Source organism: Equus caballus, chromosome 3 (genome assembly GCF_041296265.1).
Source record: "Equus caballus isolate H_3958 breed thoroughbred chromosome 3, TB-T2T, whole genome shotgun sequence".
In the NCBI taxonomy this organism is placed as follows: domain Eukaryota; kingdom Metazoa; phylum Chordata; class Mammalia; order Perissodactyla; family Equidae; genus Equus; species Equus caballus.
The window spans coordinates 39,701,850-39,726,568 of NC_091686.1; the positions used below are offsets into that span (position 1 = coordinate 39,701,850).

The 24,719-nt window shown below is 37.2% G+C and overlaps 1 protein-coding gene across 1 annotated transcript; it reads right to left on the bottom strand.

The window, feature by feature from the left end:
• Positions 1–1,456: 1,456 nt before the first annotated feature.
• On the bottom strand, positions 1,457–2,395 carry OR2L3F (olfactory receptor family 2 subfamily L member 3F). The gene has a single exon (NM_001390960.1). The coding sequence runs from the start codon at positions 2,393–2,395 to the stop codon at positions 1,457–1,459; it is 939 nt and encodes a 312-aa protein (NP_001377889.1).
• Between the last annotated feature and the right edge of the window lie 22,324 nt (positions 2,396–24,719).

Sequence of the window (24,719 nt, forward strand, 5' to 3'; positions counted from 1 at the left end):
GAGGGTAAAGAGCATTTCTACACTTATCACTGATGGGCAGTGACAGCATTTCACCCAGGGAGTTTCCTTGAGTGGATGGATTTTTATTGGATGTAATGGTGGCATCTATTTGTGATAGTGACTGAGCCATAATATCAATGAGTAAAATTGATCCATAGATGTTGGCTTCTCTCAACACATTTCAGTAAAACTAAGAGATGCAGTAGTACAGAATAAAATTTCATCTGAGAGATATTATCTAATGCTAAGTGTAGCAGTGGCTACGATTAAAAAAGAGACAACAAATCCAGAATAGAGTCCCTTGTGCTAAGCCCAAATCACAAAACCGAGACTTAATACCTAATTCAATTACAATTTCAACCTTCCCCAGGGCTGGAGTCTCAAACCAGTCAATCTGGAATTACCTGTCAGCAGCAGTAAGATAACTCACCTAACAGACCCCTGCCATCCCCTAAGGGAAGGTGACCTTGCCTGAAACAATCAGCTCTTTGCAAGAATGACTTTCTTGTCCCACCTCCACCTCTTTACAAGAGCTCCTTGTAAAGCTCTTCAAAGCTCTTTTCTATTTGTTAGATGAGATGCTGCCTGATTCATTCAATAAAACCAACATACCCTTCAAAATTTACTCAGTTGAATTTGTTTTTTAACGTTACTTAGGAAGTAAACTTAGTATATGTAGAATGCCAGGGATGGGTGTGGGAATGTCTTTGACTAATTAATTCCCACTAATTTGACTAAACCTTTGACCCACTCATCTTATAATTAACTTCACAGTTTCCTTGACCTCTGTTAGTACCTCCAAGTTTTTATTGTTGTCCTGAGGTCTACCTGAAATTAAATCATTTCCTTAGCATTCATCACCCTGATAGAGACATAAACCTCTCATATTCCATTCAGAGTGGTATAAGGAGTTCCCAATCCCCAGTGAAGTCTTGAAGTCTCAGCTAAATACCTGTAATGATAAGTTTCTTAAAATTAAAAGAAAGACTAACTGGCACAGGTAAATTACAGGTTTACTATGAGAATAACAAGAAGTCTTCTGACTTTCAATTAGATCTTGACTTTCAGGGAAAATTTTTTTGTTTTAGATATATTTGAAAATACTAGAACTGCTATGCTGAATGACAACTTCAGTTAGTTTCTGCTTTCATTTCTACACGACAATGATTATCATGGACATCATATCAGCAAAAAATACATGAATTTGAAAATTAATTTGAAATTGATGGGAAAAACACCATGAAGAAAAAAGATAAGGTTTAGAATTTTATATATGTATATATATACACACATGTCTGTATATTTAGAAGATAATTTTGTCCAGACCTAAGTGATATTCTTCCTCTCTACATTAATTGTAGTCCTTGCACTCTAAGCATGACATAATATTTTTAATTCTGTACACGGATGAATGAACTTATAACCAAGTCCTGGGTACACATGCAAAAAGCTTTGTCTACATTTTTTCAGTGCAGATTCTCTGAATCACTCTTCTTAGGGCCCCCATCACCTCTCTGTTTCTCAGGCTGTCGATGATGGGGTTTAGCATTGGGGTCAGGATGGTGTAGAAGACAGCCAGAACCTTGTCCTTTGTTGGAGATCTGAGGGGTCTTGGATGTAGATAAGTGTAAAAAAGTGGAACATAGTAGAAGGTCACCACAGTCAGGTGGGTGCTGCATGTGGAATAGATCTTCTTCCTCTCTTCTGCTGAGTGCATGTGGTGGACAGCAAGGACAACCCGGCCATAGGAACATGCAATGCCAATGAAAGGAAGCATGAGGAAGAGGATGGTGCTCATAAACACTGTGTACTCATAAACCCAGGTATCCATGCAGGCCAGAGTCCACATGGCTGGGACATTGCAGAAGAAATGGTTGATGGCCCTGGATTGACAGTAAGGGATATGGAAGGCATATGTGGTGTGGGCCCAAGAGTTTACAAAGCCCATTATCCAAGATCCTATTATCATCAGCACACACACTCTTATGCTCATACGAATGGAATAGTGGAGAGGAAAACAAATAGCAATATAAGGATCACAGGCCATAGATGTCAAGAGCAGCGCTTCTGCACCTCCTAAAGTCAAGAAAAAGAAGCTCTGAACCCCACATCCAATAAAGGAGATAGATTTGTTTCCAAAAAGAAAATTAGAAACCATTTTGGGGACAATGGTGGAGATGTGATTCAAGTCAATGATGGAGAGCTGACTAAGTAAAAAATACATGGGTGTGTGGAGATGGGTGTCCAGGAAGATGAGAAGCATTATGGACAAGTTGCCAAACAGAGCCACTAGGAAAATCAGAACAACGAGAATGAAGAAGAACAGGCCAATTTTTGATGGTGGAAACAACCCCAATAAAATGAAATCAGTTGATGTTTGATTATAATTTTCCATAGGGCGTTAATATGATTTTTCCTAGAGGCAGACACAAGAGCAAGTGAGTTAAGTATAAAACTATAAGCTCTTTTTAACTTATTATTTTAGACTGTGTATTATTTAAAATTTTACAGCTCTTAAATGAAGAACTGAACTTACCTATTTTGGGAAAAATAAACCTCATTTTCTGATCCAGAGATTAAAATGTGAATATGCGAACATTTGTGGCCAAAATATTTTGTAAGATAATGTTAAAATTATTTTAAAAACAAGATTTCTGTTTTGACTTAATTAGGATAAATATGTTTTACTGCCCTACACAAACTGAGGTATCATTAAAATATATGCTGTATTCAAAATGCCTGCATATAAAATTTATGTAAACCAATATTTCATGGAGTTCCAGTATCAATAAATGCCTATCACCCTTAAGGGATGATTTTTCTTTCATATTTTGCCCCAAAACTTACCTCTAAAATTGCAGTAGCCTATCAGCTCATGTTTGAGGAGCTTTCTTTCTTTCTTAAATCTTCTTTTCACAAGAATGTCAAATCAAGTTTTCCTGAAGTTAGGTATTATCATTTGTTTCATTTGCTCTGAAATATAGCATGAATCCTTATTGTCAAGTTCCACTTACACAGCGTCATCCTCTTCTGCCTCCTCACTCAGGTTCTGAATGCTGCAGTTAAAGAAAACCCTTTACTTGACCATCTACACACACTTATTGTAGCGTTCATGACTCTGCTCAAGATTTCCCAAATAGCGTGTTTTCTGTCTCTCTGCTTCTCTAACACATTTATAACATTATACATTGCTTTATGACACTTTCTTTTACTCATTCATTTTTCCATTTTGTTTTTTGTATTAAAAATTAGTTCCACTTCTAGATAAGTGTGTGAATTTAAGCGTATATACTTATCACTTATCTCTTTCAAAGCCCAAATATTATGATGATAAAGAAATAGATGTGTCATAAATTAAAAGACAGCAGGTAAGAAAAAGGCACAATGAGAAATGAAATAGTTCAGAACACTTTGAAGGAAGGAATTTGGATAGAGAAATGTTCAGTTATTTAAATGGAGAAAAAGGACTTTGCACCTTGACAGTCTTCATGGAGGTAGGAGGAGGATTCTCCTCCAGAGACGTCATAAGTGAACAAGCTCCACACAGTGTGTGATGTTTTAGTCTTAAATATTATTTTAGAACCCAATGTTCCCAGACTTTTAAGGAAGTTCCCAACATGATAGAGGAAGATGCACTAATGTGCACACATACACACACACATACGTATTCACACACGCCCCAAACAAATATAAAGTGAGTTCTACATCATTGGGAAAATGCAGAAAGAGAATGCATTTTTAAAAATTAGGATTCATATCTTCAAAGAAGTATGAAACATTATTGTTTCACAATATATTATTAGATTTATGTAAAACGTGTCAGATAAAGGGTTTTACAAATTAACATATATAATAATTGGTAAAGTGAATAAGTGAAAGTTTCAAAGACAAAGTGAAAAATCTACTGGATTTTTGATGGTGGAATAACCTCAATAATTGACAGTTTTCCATGGGGTTTTCATTAATTTTTTCCTCAAGACAGAGACAAAATTGTTAGGATAGAGTAATAAGGCATTTTTAATTTATAATTTTAGTTATACTGTGATTTATTCATGAAAACTTGCAGCTCTTAAATGAAGAACAAAATTACCTATTTTGAAAAAAGAATCTACAGTTTTTGCCTCACAGATAAAAGCTTGATGAGACAAACATATGTGGCCAAAATATTTTATAGACATCTGTGAATTTATAAGAAAAAACATATTCCTTTAATGAATTTATTAGGATGTAGATATATTCCCCAACATAATTCCAGCATTACTAATTTCAGACCTTATACTTTAAGTGTATGCAAAAAATTCAATGTAAATGCATAAAATATAGACCCATATTTGAATACATTTTTATGACCCTTAGGGAATGAGTTTTTATTTTATAGTGAAGCCTTATACCTCTCAGACTACAGTAGCCTATCAGCTCATGTCGCAGACCTAAACTCATTTTTTGAATTCTCCTCAAGAAGTTTGCCAATTCAAACTGCTTAGGTATCATTTCATTATTTGCTTCTTCCTTTCAGAAATCTACAATGAATCCTTATTGCCAAATACCATTCATGTGAAGTAATTTTCTTCTGCCTCCTCACTCAAGCTCCAACTACTCAAGTTAAAATAGACCCTTTTTGCTAGAATCTATACTCTAATTTCATTGTAGCTTCGATGACTTTGCTCAAGGTCTCCCAAAAGATATGTGTTCTGTCCATCTGCTTCTCAATGCTTATATAACATTATACATTATGAAATCTTTTCTTACTCATTCATTTTTCCCTTTTGTTTTTGTTTATTTAAAACTCTATTTGTAAATGAGTATGGGAGTATAAACATATCTATTTATCACCTCTCTGCCATAAAACTCAACTAACATGACAATAAAAAGATAAATGTTATAATTTAAAGAAAGTGGGGCTGAAAGCAAAGGACGGGGCTCAGAGATGAAAGGGTTCAGGACCTTTTGGAAAAAAGAATTTTGAGAAAAATTCAATCTCTTAAGTGGAGAAAGGGAGATGGCATCCTGAGAACCTTCTTAGTGGGAATGAGTGGGGGAATTCTCTTTCAAAGAGAATATCATCAGTGAGTAAGCTCAGCATGCTGTGCCCACAAAGTGGCTCTAAGTCTTCAGTCTTATAAGACTGCTCTAAGACCAAATGTCATCAGACTTTTGAGGAAGTCTCTAAATGAAAGAAGGAGATAAACACACAGACACACATGCACACATGCTGAGTTAACAAATGGTTGGGAAAAATGCAAGAAATCTTTACAAAACAATTTCAAATTCAGAGAAATATGAGAAGTTGTTAAATCCACGGTAAAAATATCAAGAGTAATATAAGAGGAAATGTCAGGTAACAATAAAGGAGTTCTAAAAATTACAAATACATTAATGTAGTAGATTCAATGAAAGCTTCAAAAGGTAAATTGCAGAAAATGGATCAGAAAGAAAACGACCACCACCAAACAAAAGTCTGACATTTAGAAACAATAGAATTAGAGAATTCATATGAGACGATGCAATACATACTTATGGGCATTCCTAAAAATGCATGTGACATAATACTTATAGAGTGCATATTATCAAATAAAAACATTTTTCTCAGAAGTGTTATATGTGAGCTATTCCATAACTTTTATGTCTCTCTCATTTTTAGTATTCAAATAGCATGGAAAGAACACAGAAAAATAAGTGAGAACTAATTTATGAAAGCACATTTTCTTAAAAACTCTAAACATCTTCGTTTTTTTTTTTTGAGGAAGATTAGCACAGAGCTAACTGCTGTCAATCCTGCTCTTTTTGCTGATGGAGACTGGCCCTGAGCTAACACCCGTGCCCATCTTCCTCTACTTTATATGTAGGACGTCTACCACAGCATGACTTGACCAGCGGTGCCATGTCCACACCCGGGATCCGAACTGGCAAACCCCACGCCGTAGAAGCAGAATGTGCAGACTTAACCACTGCACCACCAGGGCAGCCCCTCTAAACATGTTGAAAATTATTTCTTCACAATTCTCAATATCGGCTATAAAAATAAAATCCTAAAACCTTCTTCAGAGAAATTATGGTAACATAATGAGAATTGTATGCATTAATGGCCAATAAAATAGTATAAATTTTCACAATGATATTATATTTTTTATTTACAACCAATAAATTTTAGAAGATGGAACAATGCCATCAAGCCGTGTCCCCAGATAAAGTGGGATGTAACTATGTTGAGAGCACGAGTGGAGGGGAAGTGGTGAAGGTGGCAGTGGAAGGAGGGGTCAGCTCCATATCAACAGTGTCCTGCATCACAAAACACAGCCTGGTATTTGGGATTTAGGAATAAAGCATTAGGAGATAAGCATAATGTTTATAATATGAGGGAAATATAGGGAAAATTGTAAAATAATTTGAAGTTATTTGCCTTGGGGGTCAGAAGGAGTGGGTTATGGAGACCATCCTTTTACCCTGTGGATTTTCATTCATTATTTGAGTAAAATATTAAAGTGAAATACAAATGCTTCACACAATAATTTGCAGGTACTCTAGTTATTGCTTATGTGACTCTGCAAATAATTTGTAAGAAAACTAAGGCTTGTTCCTGGGCCTATGTAGAGTAATAGATTTGCAGTTATTGTGCAGTTGCTGACAATTTGCAGAGGAAAAATGGGAAGAGCAAAATTCTTTTTATCAATTGGCACTTAGATTCAACATGAGACAAGCATATAAGACTATCATAAAATGTATTTTATATTAGTAGATTCAATACTGAAGAGATTGAAAATGTAACATTTGAATTTAACAATGAAATTAACATTATTTTATCATTTGAATTTTATATAGGGCCAATAATGACAAAGATTCCATGAGGTAGCTAATACCATCCCAGCAAAAATCAACCAATGGGACTCCATCAAACTTAAAAGCTGCACAGCAAAAGAAACAGTAAACAAAATAAAAAGGCAACCTACAGAGTGGGACAGAATTTTTGCTAACCATGTATCAGATAAGATGTTAATATCCAAAATATGTAAAGAAATCACATGACCAATAAAAAAGCAAACAATTTAATTTGAAAAATTAAGTAGAGGATCTGCATAAACATTTTTCCAAAGAAGATATCCAAATTGCCAGCAGGTATCTGAAAAGCTGCTCAACATCATTATTCATCAAAGAAATGCAAATCCAAACGACAAATCACCTCATATATATATAGTGGCTATCATCAAGAAGACAAGTGATAAATTTTGGTGAGCATGCGGATAAAAGAGAACCCTTGTACACTGTTGTTGGGACTTTAATCATTTAATCACTATGGAAGATAATATGGAGATTCCCCAAAAACAGTAAAAATAGGTCTACCATGTGATCCAGCAATTCCACTTCTGGGCCTAGACCCAAAGTAAGTGAAAACAGGATATTGAAGAGATATATGCACTCTCATGATTATTGCAGCATTATTCAAGATAGCCAAGATGTGGAAACAACCTAAGTGTCCGTGAGTGAATGATAGGATAAAGTAGAAGTGGTGTATACAGGCAATGGAATATTATTCACCTGTGAGTAAAGACATCCTGTCATTTGCAACAACATGGATGGACCTTGTCGATATTATGATGAGTTAAGTGACACAGAGAAACACAAATGCTGTCTGATATTACTTATTTGGAGAATCTAAAAAAGCCAAGCTTTTAAAAGCAAAGAGTAAATTGGTGGTTACCAGGGATATGGGGTAGGAGGATGGACAGCTGTAGTTTAGGCATGCACACTTGCAACGAGTAGTAAATAAGTCCTAGAGATCTAGTGCACAATATAGTAAATATGTAAAACGATAATATCACAATCATAAAAGTTACTAAGAGACTAGAACTTAATTATTTTTATGGCTAAAAAGAAATTATTATGTAATACGATAGAGATGCTAATTATCACTAGAATAGTGTTTATATTATAATTTATAAAGTACCAAATCAAAAAGTTGTATGTCTTAAATTTGCTCAGTTATATATCAAACATATTTCAATTAAAAACAAGCAAACAGAAAGATATTGTCTATTTTGTAATTCTCTTGTTTTTCTGTCCCTCTCTTTGCATCTTCTTTTTTGAATTAGTGGTTTTCTGTAGTGGAATTCTTTGGGTACCTTTCCTTTAGCTTTTGTGTATCTCCTGTAGGTTTTTGCTTTGTGGTTACCATTGGGCTTACCTAAAACATCATATAGATAAAACAGTCTATTTTTAACCTAGCAAAATTATCCTTCAGAAATGAAGGAAATACAAACACTTTCCCAAACAGAAGCTGAGTGAGTTCACCACCACTAAAATGGCATTACAAGAAATGCTGAAAAGAGTTCTTCTATTCTTGGTTGGCTTTTTTCTTCTTTCAACACTTAGAATATACCTTTCTTGGCCTGCAAGGTTTCTACTGAAAAATCTGACAGATTTATGGAGATTCATTTTATGTGAGGAATTATTTTCTTGTATTTCTTTTAAAATTTTGTGTCTTTGACTGGACAGTTTTATTATAATGTGACTTGGAGAAAATGGTTTTAGGTTGACATTTTGGGGAAACTTGCAAGCTTCATGGACTTGGATATAAAATTTCTACCTATATTTGGAACATTCTCCTACTTTGTTTCTTTAAATAATATTTTTGTGCTTTCCCTCTCTCTTCTGCTTCTGGACTCCAATAATGAATGGATTCTTTATCTGAATGGTATCCCACAGTTCACGTACACATTCTTCACTCTTTTCATTCTCTTTTGTTCTCTGATTGGACAATTTCAATTGGCTTCTTATGGTTACCTTAGTTGCATCCAGTTCCCTGAATTCACTCACAGTATTACATCATCATGGATATTCTCCCACATGTCCCCTGACAAATTCTACGGAAAAAATTCTGTAACCATATAGGTTACAAAGTATACACATACCTCATTTCTGGAAGTATTCCTGATTTGATTATTTCACATTTTAAAGCTTTTTTAAAAACCAATTTAGAGATTTCAATTTATAGATACAATTTCACAAGGAAGATTATTTTTTGTTTTCATTTTTCTTTCCATTTCTAGTCTTTCACCTTGTCTAAACTTTTTACTTGTTAGAAACTATATCAGACATGAAAAAGTGTAAAACATTACATGATAAGACAACTGTGGCCTATTGTGTACTCTGATGCATCTCTTCCCTCTTTATTTTCTGAGGACTAACCAAACCTGAATTGGGTATTTTTCAAGACAATTATTTTTTTTAATATAGGCAACACATAATTATATGCTCTTTAACAATACATGGCATTGATTGCATATTTCTATTATTTATATGAATGGTACCTTGCTGAATGAACCAGCTACTAGATTTATCTTGACAACTTTTAAGCTAAGCTGTACCAAATATCTTTATCTCTCATTTAATGACTTATTTTTATGACTCGGTAAGTGTTTGCCACTGCTAACTATAGTGCAAATGAAACCTCATCTGGCCAGGCTGGGACATGCACAACCTAGAGATGGGATTGACTTGTGTGGTAGGGGAGTTGTTAGATGAATATTTTGTTCTTCTGTGTCACAGAGATAGAGAGACAATCTCAAAGCATATTCTGTATATTTTTTCAGAGCTCTCACAGTGTGATTGAGCCTAAGTAGTCTAAAATAGTAGCCAACTTGATAATATACAGTTCGATTGACTTTTCTTCTTCTCTCTCTATTCCACTTTTACTAGCCCTTCTACTCTTTTTCCTGGAATTTCATGCCAAAATAAACTTCCTTAACAAACCTGATTCTTAGCCTATATTTTTAAAAATCAAACTATGAAAACAGCATAGTGAAGTATTTTTTTCTATTTACTTTATAAAAATCAATATGATGTTTGTGAGATTCAAATATATTAATACATTCATTTCATTTTCATAATTAACCATACTTTATTTATTCATGGCATATTGATAGGAATTCATAGGTTTTATTCCCTTTTTCATTTTTACTAAGTGTAGTCTAGAATATTTATCATGTATGGCTATTGATACACACATACAAGAATCCATTTAAGTCATAAAGCTAGAAGAAGTATTAGGTCAACTGGTATGAGTATTTTAAATTTCATTCCACTCTTCTCCAAAGTCTTTATACCACTTTTCTCTCTACCTGTCACTGTGAGAATTCCCAATGCTTCTTCTCCTTACCTATACAGTGTTTAAAAAAATAATTGTTTTAACTTTAAAACATGTTAGTCTTGTGATATGAGATTTTATTTATCCGGGCCAGTGTGGCACCATGGAGAGGTCTCCTCTGAGCCTCTGATTTCTCCAGTGTGGAAAGATAACCTAAGGGGACAAACAGACAACCCCTAGCATTGTAGGTTGCTTTGTAAGAGCCCCCACTCTCACCTCCCATCATAGGAGTAGCAAAGGAGTCTCTGGGTCTCAACCATAAGGATTATGACTGATGGAGAAGGGGATGGGCTTGCAACAACTTGCTCACAGATCTTGCCTGATTGAGTCTATAACTGCAGCGCCAAAGTAGTAATTCTAATCAGAGACTTTGATCATTTGCAGACCCAAGTTGGGGGTATGCTCTCACCAGTGAACTTAGCAGAGTATAGATCCACCAGATTTGGATCCCCAGAGAAGGAGTTTTTTATAGCCCTAGAGTTTGATTTTCCCATGCCCAGGCAAGGAGATGAATCACAGCCCCACTTGCTATGGAGAGTGTCTCCTGGCCCCTTCTGACCAGAAGAGCTACAGACAACTCATGGAAGTTGTGTTGCCCCAGCAGCATTTGAGCTAAGAAGTGGGTGGGCAGAGCTGATTGCCTACAAAGTGAACCAGTATCAAGTGTGGAGTGTTCCCATGATACGTACAGGCAGAGGTATTAATTCACAACCAAGGCTGAGGGTAGCTTCCAGGCCACCTAACCAGAAAGTCTGTTTGGGAAATTGATAGTCTCCTGGAGCAACCCCACCTTCTCACACCCAGACAAGAGAGTTGAAACATAGCCCCACCCACTGGGGGTGTCTTCTGGCCCCATCTTACCAAAAAGGCTGAAGACAACCCCTGGAAGTAGTGCAGCCCAGTGGCACTAAAACTAGGAAGTGGGCAGATGAGACAAGGAAAATCATTTTATAATGATAAAGGGATCAATATTCAAGAATATATAACCATTGTAAACATTTTTCACCTAACATTAGAGTCCCTAAATATGTAAAGCAAAAATTAGCATAGCTAAAAGGAAAAATAAACAGTAATACAATACTAAGTGAGGACTTTAATACTCCACTCTCAACAATGAAGAGATCATCCAGACAGAGAGTCAATGAGGAAACAGCTGATTTGAACAACAACATAGACTTAACGGACCTAATAGACATACACAGAACAGTGTATCCAACAACAGTAAAATACGCACTCTTCTCCAGTACACATGAAGCATTTTATAAGGTAGAACATACGTTAGGTCACAAAGCAAGCCTGAGTGAGTTCAAGAAGATTGAAATTTTGCTAAGTATCTTCTCTGTGCACAAGAGCATGAAACTAGAAATCAATAATAAGAGAAAAACTGGAAAATTTCCAAACACATAGAAACTAAAGAACAATCTCCTGAACAACCAATGATTAAAAGAAGAAATTAAAGGAAAAATAAAGTTTCTTGAGACAAACAAAAGTGGAAATACAACTTAGCAGACATTGTGGAATACAGCAAGAGTAGTTCTGAAAGGAAAACTCACAACAATAAATGCCTACACTAAGAAGCAAGAAACATTCCAAATAAAGAACCTAATTCTGTTCCTGAAGAAGCTATCAGAGAAATAAAAAAGAGCAAACTGGACCCAAAGCTAGTGGGAAAAAGGAAACAAGAAAGATTGGAGAAGAAACAAATGAGTTAGAGAACAGAAAAACCGTAGAAAAGATTAATCAAACACATTGTTCCTTAAAAATATAAACAAAATTAACAAATCTTTAGCTATATTAACAAAGGAAAAAGGGAAAAGACACAAATCAATAAAATTACAAGTGAGAAAAGGAGACAACTGATACCACAAAAATTCACAAGATCATAAAAGGCTTCTATGAACAATTATACACGAACAAATTGGCCAACCTAGAAAAATTGGTAAAATCTTAGAAACATACAGCTCGCCAAGACTGAATCAGGAATAAATATAAAATCTGAATGGACTAATTACTAAGAAGAAGTTTAATTCAGTAACCAAAGTCTCCCAATGAAGAAAAGGTCAGGTTCAGATGGCTTCACTGGTGAATTTTAACAAAGATTTAAGTAAGAATTAACACCAATCCTTCTCAAATTCTTCCAAAAAATTGAAGTGAGAACACTGCCAAATTCATAATACAAGGCCAGCATTATCATGATTCCAAATCCAGTAAAAGGCATTACTAGAAAAGAAAAATACAGGCCAACATTCCTGGTAAATATAGATGAAAAAATGTCATTAAAATGCTAGCAAACCCAATTCAGCAGCACATTAAAAGTATCATTCACCATGATCAAGTGAGATTTATCTGTGGAATATAAAGATATTCCAACATACAAAATCAAAGTGATACCTCATATTAACAGAATGAAAGAAAAGAATCATACAGTCATCTCAATAGAAACAGAAAAAGCGTTTCACAAAATTAAAAATTTATTCATGATACAAACCCTTAAGAAATTAGGCATAGAAGGAAAATATCTTAGCATAATAAAAGCTACATATGACAGGCCCACAGCTAACAACATATGCAGTGGTGAAAGGTTGAAAGCTTTTTCTCTAAGATCAGGAACAAGACAAAGATTCCTATCCGACATAGCACCTCAAGTACTAGCTACAGCATCAAGCAAGAAAAAAAAATGTATCAAATTGGAAAGGAAGAAGTAAAATTGTCTCTATTTGCAGATAACATTATTTTATATGTAGAAAATCTGAAAGACTTCAACAAAAAGTGTTAGATTCAATCAATGAATTCAGAAAAGTTGTAGGATATAAAATTAACATAAAAAATCAGTAATGTTTCTATACACTAACAACAAATATCCTTTTTTCTTTAGGAAGATTAATCGTGAGCTAACATCTGCTGCTGGGAGCTGTGTTACAGATGCCTATACAGCCTACATTAAACAATGTGCTGACTTTATACCAACCTTCATGCAAGGAGTTGCCATAGCAGCTGCCTTAAAAGGGGAAAGCCCTCTTTGTTGTATGCAAACTATGACTCAGAAAGGAAATAGAGCTGTGAGAGCAGATGGTGGAAATGCCTGTTTTTCTTGTGGACAACAGGGACACTTTAGTAGACAATGCCCCAATAAAGCCCCAGGGCAAGCTAGACAGCCAACACCTCAGATTTTCCAACAAGTTCAGCCACAAAATATGAAAGGACCTCCAGAGTCTTTATGCCCTCGTTATCAAAAATGTTTTCATTGGGCTAAAGAGTGCAGATATGAATTTCATAAAAACGGCCAGTTTCTGGGACAACCTCAAGTGACATTACCGACGCAGATCTCACAATGCCCTGTGCTGACCCCCACAGCTAATCCTCCAGTTCAGGGAAACGGGCAGCGGGGCCTCCCCCAGGCCCCAACGATGATGGGGGTCAGCACTCTGAATGCTTTTATTCCCTTCGTCCCATCTCAAGCCTCCTCCAAACCACTCCAGGGAGTTCAGGACTGGACCTCTGTTCCTCCACCACAACAATACTAACTCCAGATGTACCAGTCACTCTTATCCAAACGGGAATTAAGGGACCTCTGCCAGAAGGAATTGTGGGGCTAATTTTAGGATGAAGTTCCCTTTCCATACAAGGCTTGTCAGTTATTCCTCTGGTAACTGATTCAGATTATGAGAGGAAATAAAGGTTATGATTGACACCCCCACAAAAACTCACTTTATAACTAAGGGTCAAAGAATAGCTCAATTGTTACTGTTACCATATTATTCCTTAGGGAAAACAGTAACCTCAGCCCCACGAGGTGAGGGTGGCTTTGGTTCTAGTGACATGGCCTTTTGGTTGCAGGAAATTACATCTAATAGACCTATGAAGCAACTTATAGTGGAAGGGATAGCCATAGAGGGGCTCTTAGATACTGGAGCAGATGTCTCTTGCATTGCTGGAAAATATTGGCCCTCTTCATTGCCAATACAAGTGACACTGATCACCTTAGTAGGAAGTGGAAAGGCCCCACAGGCTGACAAGAGTAGAAAAATTCTCCATTGGTCAGATGGACAAAACAATACTGGAATTTTTCAACCTTATGTAATTCCAGCTATTCCCTTTACTCTATGGGAGAGAGATGTCCTGGCTCAAATGGGAATATTATTATTCAGTCCTGATGATAAGGTCACTGATCAGATGTTAAAAATGAAATATAACCCTCAAAAGAGTTTGGGCAAAGCTGAACAAGGAGTTCAATTCCCAATTTCCTTACAACCTAATAAAGACAGAAGAGGATTTGGATATGAGCCTGACTGTGAACTATCAAATTTGTCTTAGGGGCCACTGTTGAAAGGGCTGCAGACCCCATAACGTGGAAGTCTGATATTCCAGTGTGGGTAGAACAATGGCCTCTTCCATCTGAAAAATTGAAAGCAGCCCAAGCATTAGTTAAAGCTCAACTAGAGTTGGGACATATAGAAACTTCTAATAGTCCTTGGAACTCTCCCATTTTTGTTATCAAAAATAAATCTGGAAAATGGAGATTTTTACAAGATTTGAGAGCCATTAATGAGACCACGCAAGATATGGGGGCCCTACAACTGGGACTGACTTCTCCCGTAGCAGTCCCAGTTCAGGCTGCTGTTGTGGTTATAGACTTACAAGACTGTTTTTTCAACATCCCCTTAGACCCTAAGGACAGGCCCCCATTTACCTTTAGCTTACCTTCAGAAAACTTGAGAAGACCTTATCAGAAATTTCAGTGGAAAGTGTTGCCACAAGGAATGAAAAACAGTCCAACATTGTGTCAAAAATTTGTTGACATGGGCTTGATACAGGTCAAACAAAAATATCCTTCTATCTACCTGATCCATTACATGGATGACTTATTGCTGGCACATCAAGATAGAAGTTATTTACAGCAAATATTACAAGAAACAATTAAGGTTTTGACTCTTTATGGCCTACAAGTGGCACCTGAAAAAATACAGACTAATCCACCCATTAATTAAGTGGGTCGAGTCATTCACACTGATCTAGTGACTCCCCAAAACACCCAATTACGAACAGACTCCTTGAAAACTTTAAATGACTTTCAAAAGCTCTTGGGGGATATAAATTGGATTTGGCCCTTTCTGAAACTCACAATTGCTGAGTTACAACCCCTGTTTGAAATGCTCAGGGGGAATAGTGACCCCACCTCAGAAAGAACTCTAACACCGGAAGGAACTTTAGCCCTACAAAAGGTAGAGGAGGCCTTAACACAACACCAATTACATCGAATAGATTATTTGATGCCCTGGAATCTTCTAGTCCTCCCTACACCTGTCACCCCCACAGGCTGTTTATGGCAATTAGGGCCTCTGGAATGGTTACACCTTCCTGCCACTCCCAAAAAGATTATTGCTTCTTCTCCAGCCTTATGTGCTCAATTGATAGCAAAGGTGAGAAAAAGCAGCATAGAGTTATTTGGAAAGGAACCTGTTAACATAATGATTCCTTATACTAAAGATCAATGTGATTACCTGTTTCAAACAGATGATGAATGGCAGGTCTCTTTTGCAGGTTACTCAGGTGCTGTGTCTTTTCACCTTCCTAAACACCCCATACTACAATTTATCAAGAGACATCCCTTTATCTTTCCCACTAGATGTCAGAAGGGGCCCATAGCTGGAGCAACGTTAGTATTTACAGATGGTTCCTCTAATGGGAGGGCAGCCTTAGTCATGGGGGCAATTGTAAAACACAACAGACTAATGAAACCTCTGCTCAAAGGTCTGAGTTGATTGCTGTAATTACAGCATTTAGAGAACTGTCTAATAAGAAACTCAATCTTTACTCTGATTCACAATACATAATTCGTCTGTTTCCTCAAATTGAAACTGCCACTATCCCTGTTTATAAGACCACCATTTTGGCGCTGCTTTGTCAATTACAAGAATTAATTAGAGAACATTCCCACCCCTTTTATGTGGGACACGTATGTGCACATTCAGGTCTTCAGGGGCCCGTCCATGAGGGCAATGAATTAGCTGACCAGGCAACAAAGATAGTTGCTTGTTCAGCCATAGCAGATGTCACCCAGGCTCATCAGCTACACCACCAAAATGCTACAGCCCTTCGTTATCAATTTCAAATTTCTAGAGAAGCCGCAAGACAGATAGTGAGAAATTGCACTGCCTGTCCCCTACTATGCCCAGCCTGCCCATGGGAGTAAATCCCCAAGGTCTTCGCTCTAATTGTCTGTGGCAGATGGATGTAATTCATGTTCCTCAATTTGGAAAGCTTTCCTTTGTACATGTGTGTGTAGACACTTTTTCTCACGTTATTATGGCTACTGCCAGAACAGGAGAAGACTTTAAAGATGTGATTCAATGCTTGTTTGTCTGCTTTGCTTATATGGGGCAGGCTTTAGAGCTAAAAACAAACAATGCACCTGCATATACCTCTAAGGCTTTTCGAGATTTCTGCAAAACCTTTCAAATTAAACATTGCACAGGTATTCCGTATAATCCTCAGGGTCAAGCCATTGTTGAGAGAGCCCATGAGACCCTGAAACAACAATTGGAAAAATTACGAGGAGAGCTCAAATATAGCTCTCCCCATCATTTACTAAGTCATGCTCTATTTGTAATAAATTTTCTCAATTTACACTTTCATGGCGAGTCACCATGATGAGACATTGGAGTGATGATAAACAGAAAATTTTACCACAGGTTAAATGGAAGGACTTGCTTACAGGACAGTGGAAAGGTCCTGATATTCTCTTAACTAGCGGTCGAGGATATGCTTGCATATTTCCACAGGACACTTCATCTCCTTTGTAGATTCCTGATCGTCTGATTCAGCATGTACTGCAAGCAGCCTCAGCCCCGACCTCCACCAAGGTGACCTCCACCCAGCTTCCGAGTCAAGATGGGTGATGAATCTCCCCAATAGCCCAGATGAGACCACTTTCACTCCGTGAGAAACCTTTTAAACGTTCAACTCCCCATCTGCGCTCGCCTCCTCCCTCCTATCAACGTGCTCAATCGACTCTTGCAGCATCGATACCGACCTGGGGCCAACTTAAACATCTTACCCAGGAGGCTGAACAGCTCGTCCTGGGACAGGGAAGCGTGGTTACCCCCTCTACCCTATTTGTAGCTATGTTGGCTCTCATTGCGTGCCAGGTACAAATGGTCTCCTCTTCCTCTACACAATATTGGGCCTATGTTCCTAAACCGCCTCTGTTCCATCCCATAACCTGCTATGAGAGACAAATACCCATAACAAACGACAACCCCCAATTACTTGGAGGCATTGCTGGATACTAAGTTAAACACAGCTTTAACAGAAATTTTTCTTCCTGGGTACTTCCACTAGCCCCCCCATATGTTTTGACATTAATCCCTCATTCCGTGTGACAGGCCAATTACCCTTAACAGAGATACATGGTTGCATTCATACCTCCATAAAAGGGCTTCTCACTGACTCTCCTAATGGTATCTGGAGAGATTTGTGGTCGTTACAACTTCTCTTACCCAGAGGTACAGATCCTAGAATTCAAAGGTCTACTGTCCACCCTCAAGGATATCCTACTTGTCCAGGGTCGCCCCCTGAAAAATTGCCTACACGTAATGATTGGATATTCATAGACAAATGGGTCAGGTTCCCCAAGTGGAGAGAATGTATGTATCTCTCAAAAATCAAAATGGATATACCCTCCTTTGCAGGAGAAGTATTCGATTGGAGCTGCCAGGACCCCATAAAAGATTATAGAGATTATTTATGTGAGGCTGAAAGGTATCAATGATCTCATCACTACATTCCCTCTGATCTAGGAGTAACTCAGCATATGAATGGTGGGATTCTTCCTATTCTTTCTACTGACTCTGGTAAAATCCAACCTCACTTGTGGCAGGCAGTTGTTGCTTTAAATCCCATCACGTTACATAGACCAACAGGACATGATACTTACAAATTTAAGGCTTGTGTTCCAACTCCCTGTGTTTTTCTTGCTGCCCCTACCTACAGTCATGCTATGGCTATTCTACCACCCACCGGGAATAATTCCATACGCAATATTACCTGTCTCAATTGTATTTTAACAAACTGCTTGTCTCCTGTATGGATGTTAAGACTGTTATGATTCTGCAACAACCTCCTTATCTTATGTTGCCTGTAAACTTACCTGAACCTGATGATGCTGGTTTTCTCACCTTGAAGCAGGCTACAGACCTTTTACAGTGACTGCGCTGATTTGTAACTGCTCTCATCTTAGCCATCTGCTTTAACAGCGTTGGCCACCTCACTCACTGTTTCTGCTATTGCCTTAATGAAACAAATACACACTGCTTCCTATGTTGGTGATCTATCTAAAAACATAACTTTAGCTTTGGCCACACAAGAGACGATAGATAGAAAATTAGAAGCAAAGGTAAATGCTCTTGAAGAGGCAATGTTACAGATTGGTCAGGAACTCACAAACCTCAAAGTTAGGCTAGCTCTTCATTGCCATGTGTCCTATAGATGGATTTGTGTAACTCCTCTTCAAGTAAATCAATCCTTACACTCTTGTGAGAGGATTAAGAATCACATCCAGGGACTATGGAATCATTCCGACCTCAGTTTGGACCTCAATGAGTTACATGAACAGATTCAAGAAATTAATCAGGCTGAAAAGTCCTTTTCCTCCTCTGAAATGGCTTCCAATTTCCTTACCTCTCTCACCTCCTACATAGGCAGACAAGATTGGTTATCCTTTATTACTACTGTCGCCATTACTATTGGTGCCTTACTTATATGTCTTTGTCTTTTTCCAGTCTTCATCAAAATATGATACAAGTCAATCTCTCAAGATTCTGCGGAATTGCATCTCTTGGCCTTAAAAAATAGAAAAGGGGGAAATGCCGGGAGCCGTGTTACCAATGCCTATACAGCCATCTGACAGGGTCTGGGCTGAGAAGGGCTGAGGGGTGCAGGGACGCCCCTCGGTGAAGAGTGGCCGGCTAACACCCCTGATATTTTCTGAAATGTATGCATGATTTCTATCAAGGTTATGACTATACTTGTTCCTGCTTTTTCTTCTTGAAGATATACAATTTAACTTAGCTTTTCAGCCTGCTGCCTTACTAGCAAAATGATATTTTCTCCAGGCAGTGTGCTCAAGGGACAATTAGCCCTACCTCCTGAAAGACAAAGGAATGCTTTCACCCCCTAAGGGGCGTGGGAATGTAAAGAATTTTAACTGCCCACTGAGAATGCACATAGCCCTGGGGATAAGTTACCCAGGAGTTGCCTTTTGTTCCCATTAACCATCTACACTAATGGCGTGGATGATTGAGGGAAGCAGGGGTGGCTCCCCCAGGATGTAAACAGACAGAATGCTGTCCTGTCCGGAGGTATGGACATTCTTTCTTTGATTTGACTTTACCATGAATTACAACAGATGTCAAGGTACCTATCTCTTTTAGCTTAGAGACAATAAACAATAGTTAATTGAGGAGAAGAGGATCATTAACCTTATGCTCTATAGAATGGAATGCTAATAAATATTCTCATGCTCATTTTTTACTTCCTTATCTCTCTGAGAATATTTGTAGAGCTATTTCTGTACTAATCCTGAAAAATATAAAAATGACACTTGTGCGCAGTAAAGTTAGCCTTGATTACACCAACTCAAGTCTTACATCTCTTCCCTCACTGCACCAACTCCATCCCTCACTCAGGAACCTGGACTCAGCTGGAGCAGGACTCTGGCAATCTGCTGCCAATCCTCCTCTTTTTTTTCTTGCTGAGGAAGACTGGCCCTGAGCTAACATCCATGCCCACCTTCCTCCACTTTATATGTGGGATGCCTACCACAGCATGACTTGCCAAGCGGTGCCATGTCCACACCCAGGATCTGAACCAGTGAATACCGGGCTGCTGAAGCGAATGTGCAGACTTAACTGCTGTGCCACTGGGCCGGCCCCACAACCTATATTCTGCAAAAATAAACAAATTGATCCCATTTACAATAGCATCTAAAATACTCAGGGATAAATTTAACCAAGGAGGTGACAGATCTCTACTCTGAAAGCTGCAAGACAATAATGAAAGACATCACAGAAGATACAAATAAGTGGAAAGGAATCCCATGTTCATGGTTTGGAAGAATTAATGCTGTTAAAATGTCAATAGTTTCACAAGCCATCTAGAGTATCAATGCAATCCCTATCAAAATTCCAATGGCGTTTTTCATAGAAATAGAAAAAGCACTCCTAAAATGTATGTGAAGTGATAAAAGATCCCAAATAGCCCAAGAAATCCTGAGAAAGAAGGTCATTAAATCAGTATGGTACTGGCAGAACAACAGACAAATAAACAAATAGAACAGAATTAAGCGCCCAGAAACAAACCCAGTCATATATCGCCCACTAATATTTGACAAGGGAGCCAAGAATACTGAATGGAGAAAAGACATATCCTCAATGAATGGTTCTGGGATAATTGGATATTCACATGTAAAAGAATGAAACTGGATCCATATCTTAGCTCACCCAGAAAAAATAACTTAAAATGGATTATAGATTTAAATGTAAGATTGAAACCATAAAACTCCTAGAATAAAACGTAGGAATGAAGCTTCTTGACATGGGTCTTGTTAATGATTTTTTGGATATGACACCTAAAGCACGAGCAACAAAATTAAAAATAAATAAGTAGGACCAATTCAAACTAAAAAGCTTCTACACAACAAAAGAAACCATTAACAAAGTGAAAAGACAACCTATAGAATGATGAAAAGGGTGCAAACCATGGAACTGATGATGTTAACATCCAAAATGTATGAAGAACTCATACAACTGAAAGCAAATAATAAATAACCCAGTTGAAAAAAAGAATAGGCAAAGAATCTGAATAGACATTTCTCCAAAGAAGATATACCAAAGGCCAAGAAGTGAATGAAAAGATGTTAAACATTAATAGTCATTAGGGAAATGCAAACTAAATCCACAGTGAAATATCACCTCCTCCCTCTTAGAATGGTCATCACCAAGAAGAAAAGAGATAAATGCTGTTGTGGATTCATAGAAAAGGGAATTCTTGTACACTATTGGTGGGAATGTAAATTGGTAGAGTCATTATGGAAAACAGTATAGAGAGTCCTCAAAAAGTTAATAAAAGAACTACCATATGATCCAGCATTCTACTTCTGGGAATATATCCAAAGGAAATGAAAACACTAACTGGAAAAGACATCCACTCCCCTATGTTCATAGTAGCATTATTTACAACAGCGAAGACATGGAAACAACCTGAGTGTCCATCAATACATGAGTAGATAAAGAAGTTATGGTGCATATATATACATACAATCTAGTATTATTCAGCCATAAAACAATAGGAAAATCCTACCATTTGTGACTATATGGATGGCCCTTACAGGCATTACATTTAATGAAATGTCAGACAGAGAAAGAAAAATACTCTATGATCTCACTAACATGTAGAATCTAAACAAACAAATATAATCTCATAGAAGCAGAGCTCAGACTGTGGTCACCAGAGGGGGAGAGCGGGGAAAAGGGAAACCAGAGGAGGGTGGACAAAAGATGCAACCTTCCAGGTATGAGATAACGTCCCAGGGATGTGATGTATAACACGATTTCTTTAGCTAACATTGCCGTGTCAAAGATAGTTGTTAAGAGAGTAAAACCTAAGACTTCTCATCACAAGGAGAATTTGTTTTCCCTTTTTAAATTTCCTTTATTTTTATTGTATCTATGAGAAGATGGATGCCAGGTCAACGTATTGTGGTAAGCATTTTACAATACCATCTTTTTGTACACTTGAAACTTATACAGTGATGTACGTCAATTATTTCTCAATAAAACTGGAAAAAGATATATGAAATATCACAAATACAAGAAATGAAAAAGAAAACAGCAGGTGTTAAAATTATAATAAACTACTCTAAAACTCCGATAAATTTTTTAAAAAACCAAAATGGAATTGTTAACATTCTACATAAATGTACTTTATCCAAGCTGATTCTGATATAGAAAGATTATTCAAATGTTTGATTTCCACAGAATAAATACATCAAGTTTTGACAGAGTCCCCTGGGCAAAAATCACCTCAATATTTTTGTTTTACAGGAGATTTTTTTACCCATCCTCATATCAGATAGTACCAATGCTACTTCAAGTATTCTTGGGCACACTCAATCATTTTCCTGAAGCATGATATTGATATAATAAACTGACACAGTACACAAAAATGCATACACATATTACTTATGGAAATTGATGCTAAAACATTGAATAATGTATTAGTGGAGACAATCCAATTGCATATTAGAAAATCTATCACGAGTCTGCAGATCTTGGTTCCTTTTGTGTTCAGGTCCACTCCCAGCTCTCCCTTGCATTTCTCTATATCACAAGGTCTGGTGCTAACAGGTGTTTTCACGCTCAATTGTGCTGGGATCTGGTTGGGATCAGCAAATAGGAGCAAATAGTGAGAAACTGGCAGAAATCATCTCCAGTTTAGCTATCAGATCTTCTGTCATGTTGCCATTTTTAATTGAATTACTTCCATTGTAAATATTTGAAATGACTAGTGCATCTCTTGGTATAAGGAGAGATAGTAGGAAGTATATTCTCAAAGATAGTATTATGAGATTGCATTACTTCTTTTATTTGGCGAAGTGGAACATTATTAATAAATAAAAGAATTCATCCCTAAATTTAACTACCATTTTTATTCATTTAGGATAAACTGCCTATTGTACAGGATCTGGGGGAGTCAGTATTAGCTTCTACACTGCTGTGCAGCAGTGACACAGTTTATAACCACTGTGATGCAGATATGTACTTGTGATCACTGGAAAGTTTATTAAAAGAAGAGTTTAAACAGCGCATAGGTAGCATATAGAAAGTTTTTATGGTTGTGTTAAAATATATTTCTTTTGGTCTTGTGGCTGCATGACTACATAATTGAAGATCAGGTTTAGGGAACTGGTGGAGAAAGAGAAGGACCTTGAACCTTGGATAGGAACATGCGAGTGTCATAGGATGCAGCCAAGAATTTTCAGTCTAACATAACTTGAATCACATTTGCCAAGGTAAGCCAACCTTGCTCTTCTAATTAAGGAGACCACCAAGTCTTGCTTAAAGTTTCTATAACGGTGTGACAGGAGGCAGGTACCTTGCAAGTAGATACGAATTCTCTTCAAGACTCAATGCCACCATCTCATATTGCCTCTAAGTTTGTAAGAATTTAAAATCCCAGCCTAGCCAAGAGGGAGATTTGCAGTGTCTGCCCAAGAGGGGAAGTGCACAAACTGAAGGAGTTACATAATTTGTCAGGTTGTACTGCTAGGCACCTGGGCACACTTGTGGGTCTGGATTTTCAGTTTAATTCAAGAAGGAAGAAATGCAAAATTGGATCCAGCTTAATTTATACAAATGCCTGAGATTCTTGATGTGGTATTCTACCTCAATATAGCATCATCTGATGTACAAAGTTTTAAATTTTGTTGATGCCCAATTTATCTTTTGGTTGCAGTTGTTGATGCTTAGATTCCATTGTACATTGAAGATCACTTACCCGTGGTTTTCTTCTAAGATTTTTATAGTTTTAGCTCTTATATTGAAGTATTTGATATACTTTGAGTCATTTATTATAGATAATATGAGATGGGGTACAATTGATTATTTAGCATGTATAAATACAATAGTCTCAGCATCATTTGTTGAAAAGACTGTTTTATCTCCCATTGAATGTTCTAGGAACCTTTGTCAAAAATCAATTCCCTGAAAAGATATTTCTGAACTCTCAATTCTATTGCAATGCTCTGTGTCTATCTTTATGCTAATACCACACTATTTTTATTAACGTAGTTTTAGAGTAGCTTTGAAATTGCAAAGTGTGAGTCCTCCCACTTTGTCCTCTTTTTCAAATAAGTAAATACAAAGAAAAAGAAGAAAAAGAAAAGAAAAAATATTCTCCTGGCATTTACAGATAGGCTTTGAGTAGGGACAGCTCTTCTATTTTTAGCGAATCCATTAGAGTCTGCCTTAGCCTTCACTCCCTGTTTATGCTGAGCCTTAAGATCAGCCAAAGGTAAATGTTTAGAGACTTAAGTTCTTTTCTGATCACATATTCTGCACTGGGCATGTGTCTATTTATCCAGATTCTCTGTTATATTATAACACATGAGAGTTTTTCCAAGCACTGTTCCCCAAAATAATTGTCTCTTCAGCTTTTCCTCCTTGGCTATCTGCATGTTCATTGTTACACCTAATTTTATACTCTTTTGCCCCAGGTGGGAGTAGCTTGTTCATTTGTCTTTCAAAGTTTTTAAGGAACAGCCTCCACTTAGCCACCATTCCACCCTGAGAGATTTAAGATTAGACTCAACAAGGGCTAGTGCCTTGTCTCAGACCTTTGTGGAGTCAAGGTTCCTTCTACTTCCCCCAGAATGAGGTCCCCACAGAAGGAATGCAGGTTTCCACTTTATGACCACCACTGGGAAGGGAGGCAGATTGAGTCCAAGTTAAATTTCACAAAGCTGTTTTACTATTCGTAAATAATATTTTTCTTGATTTAGTGTTCACCAATTGCTTAAAAC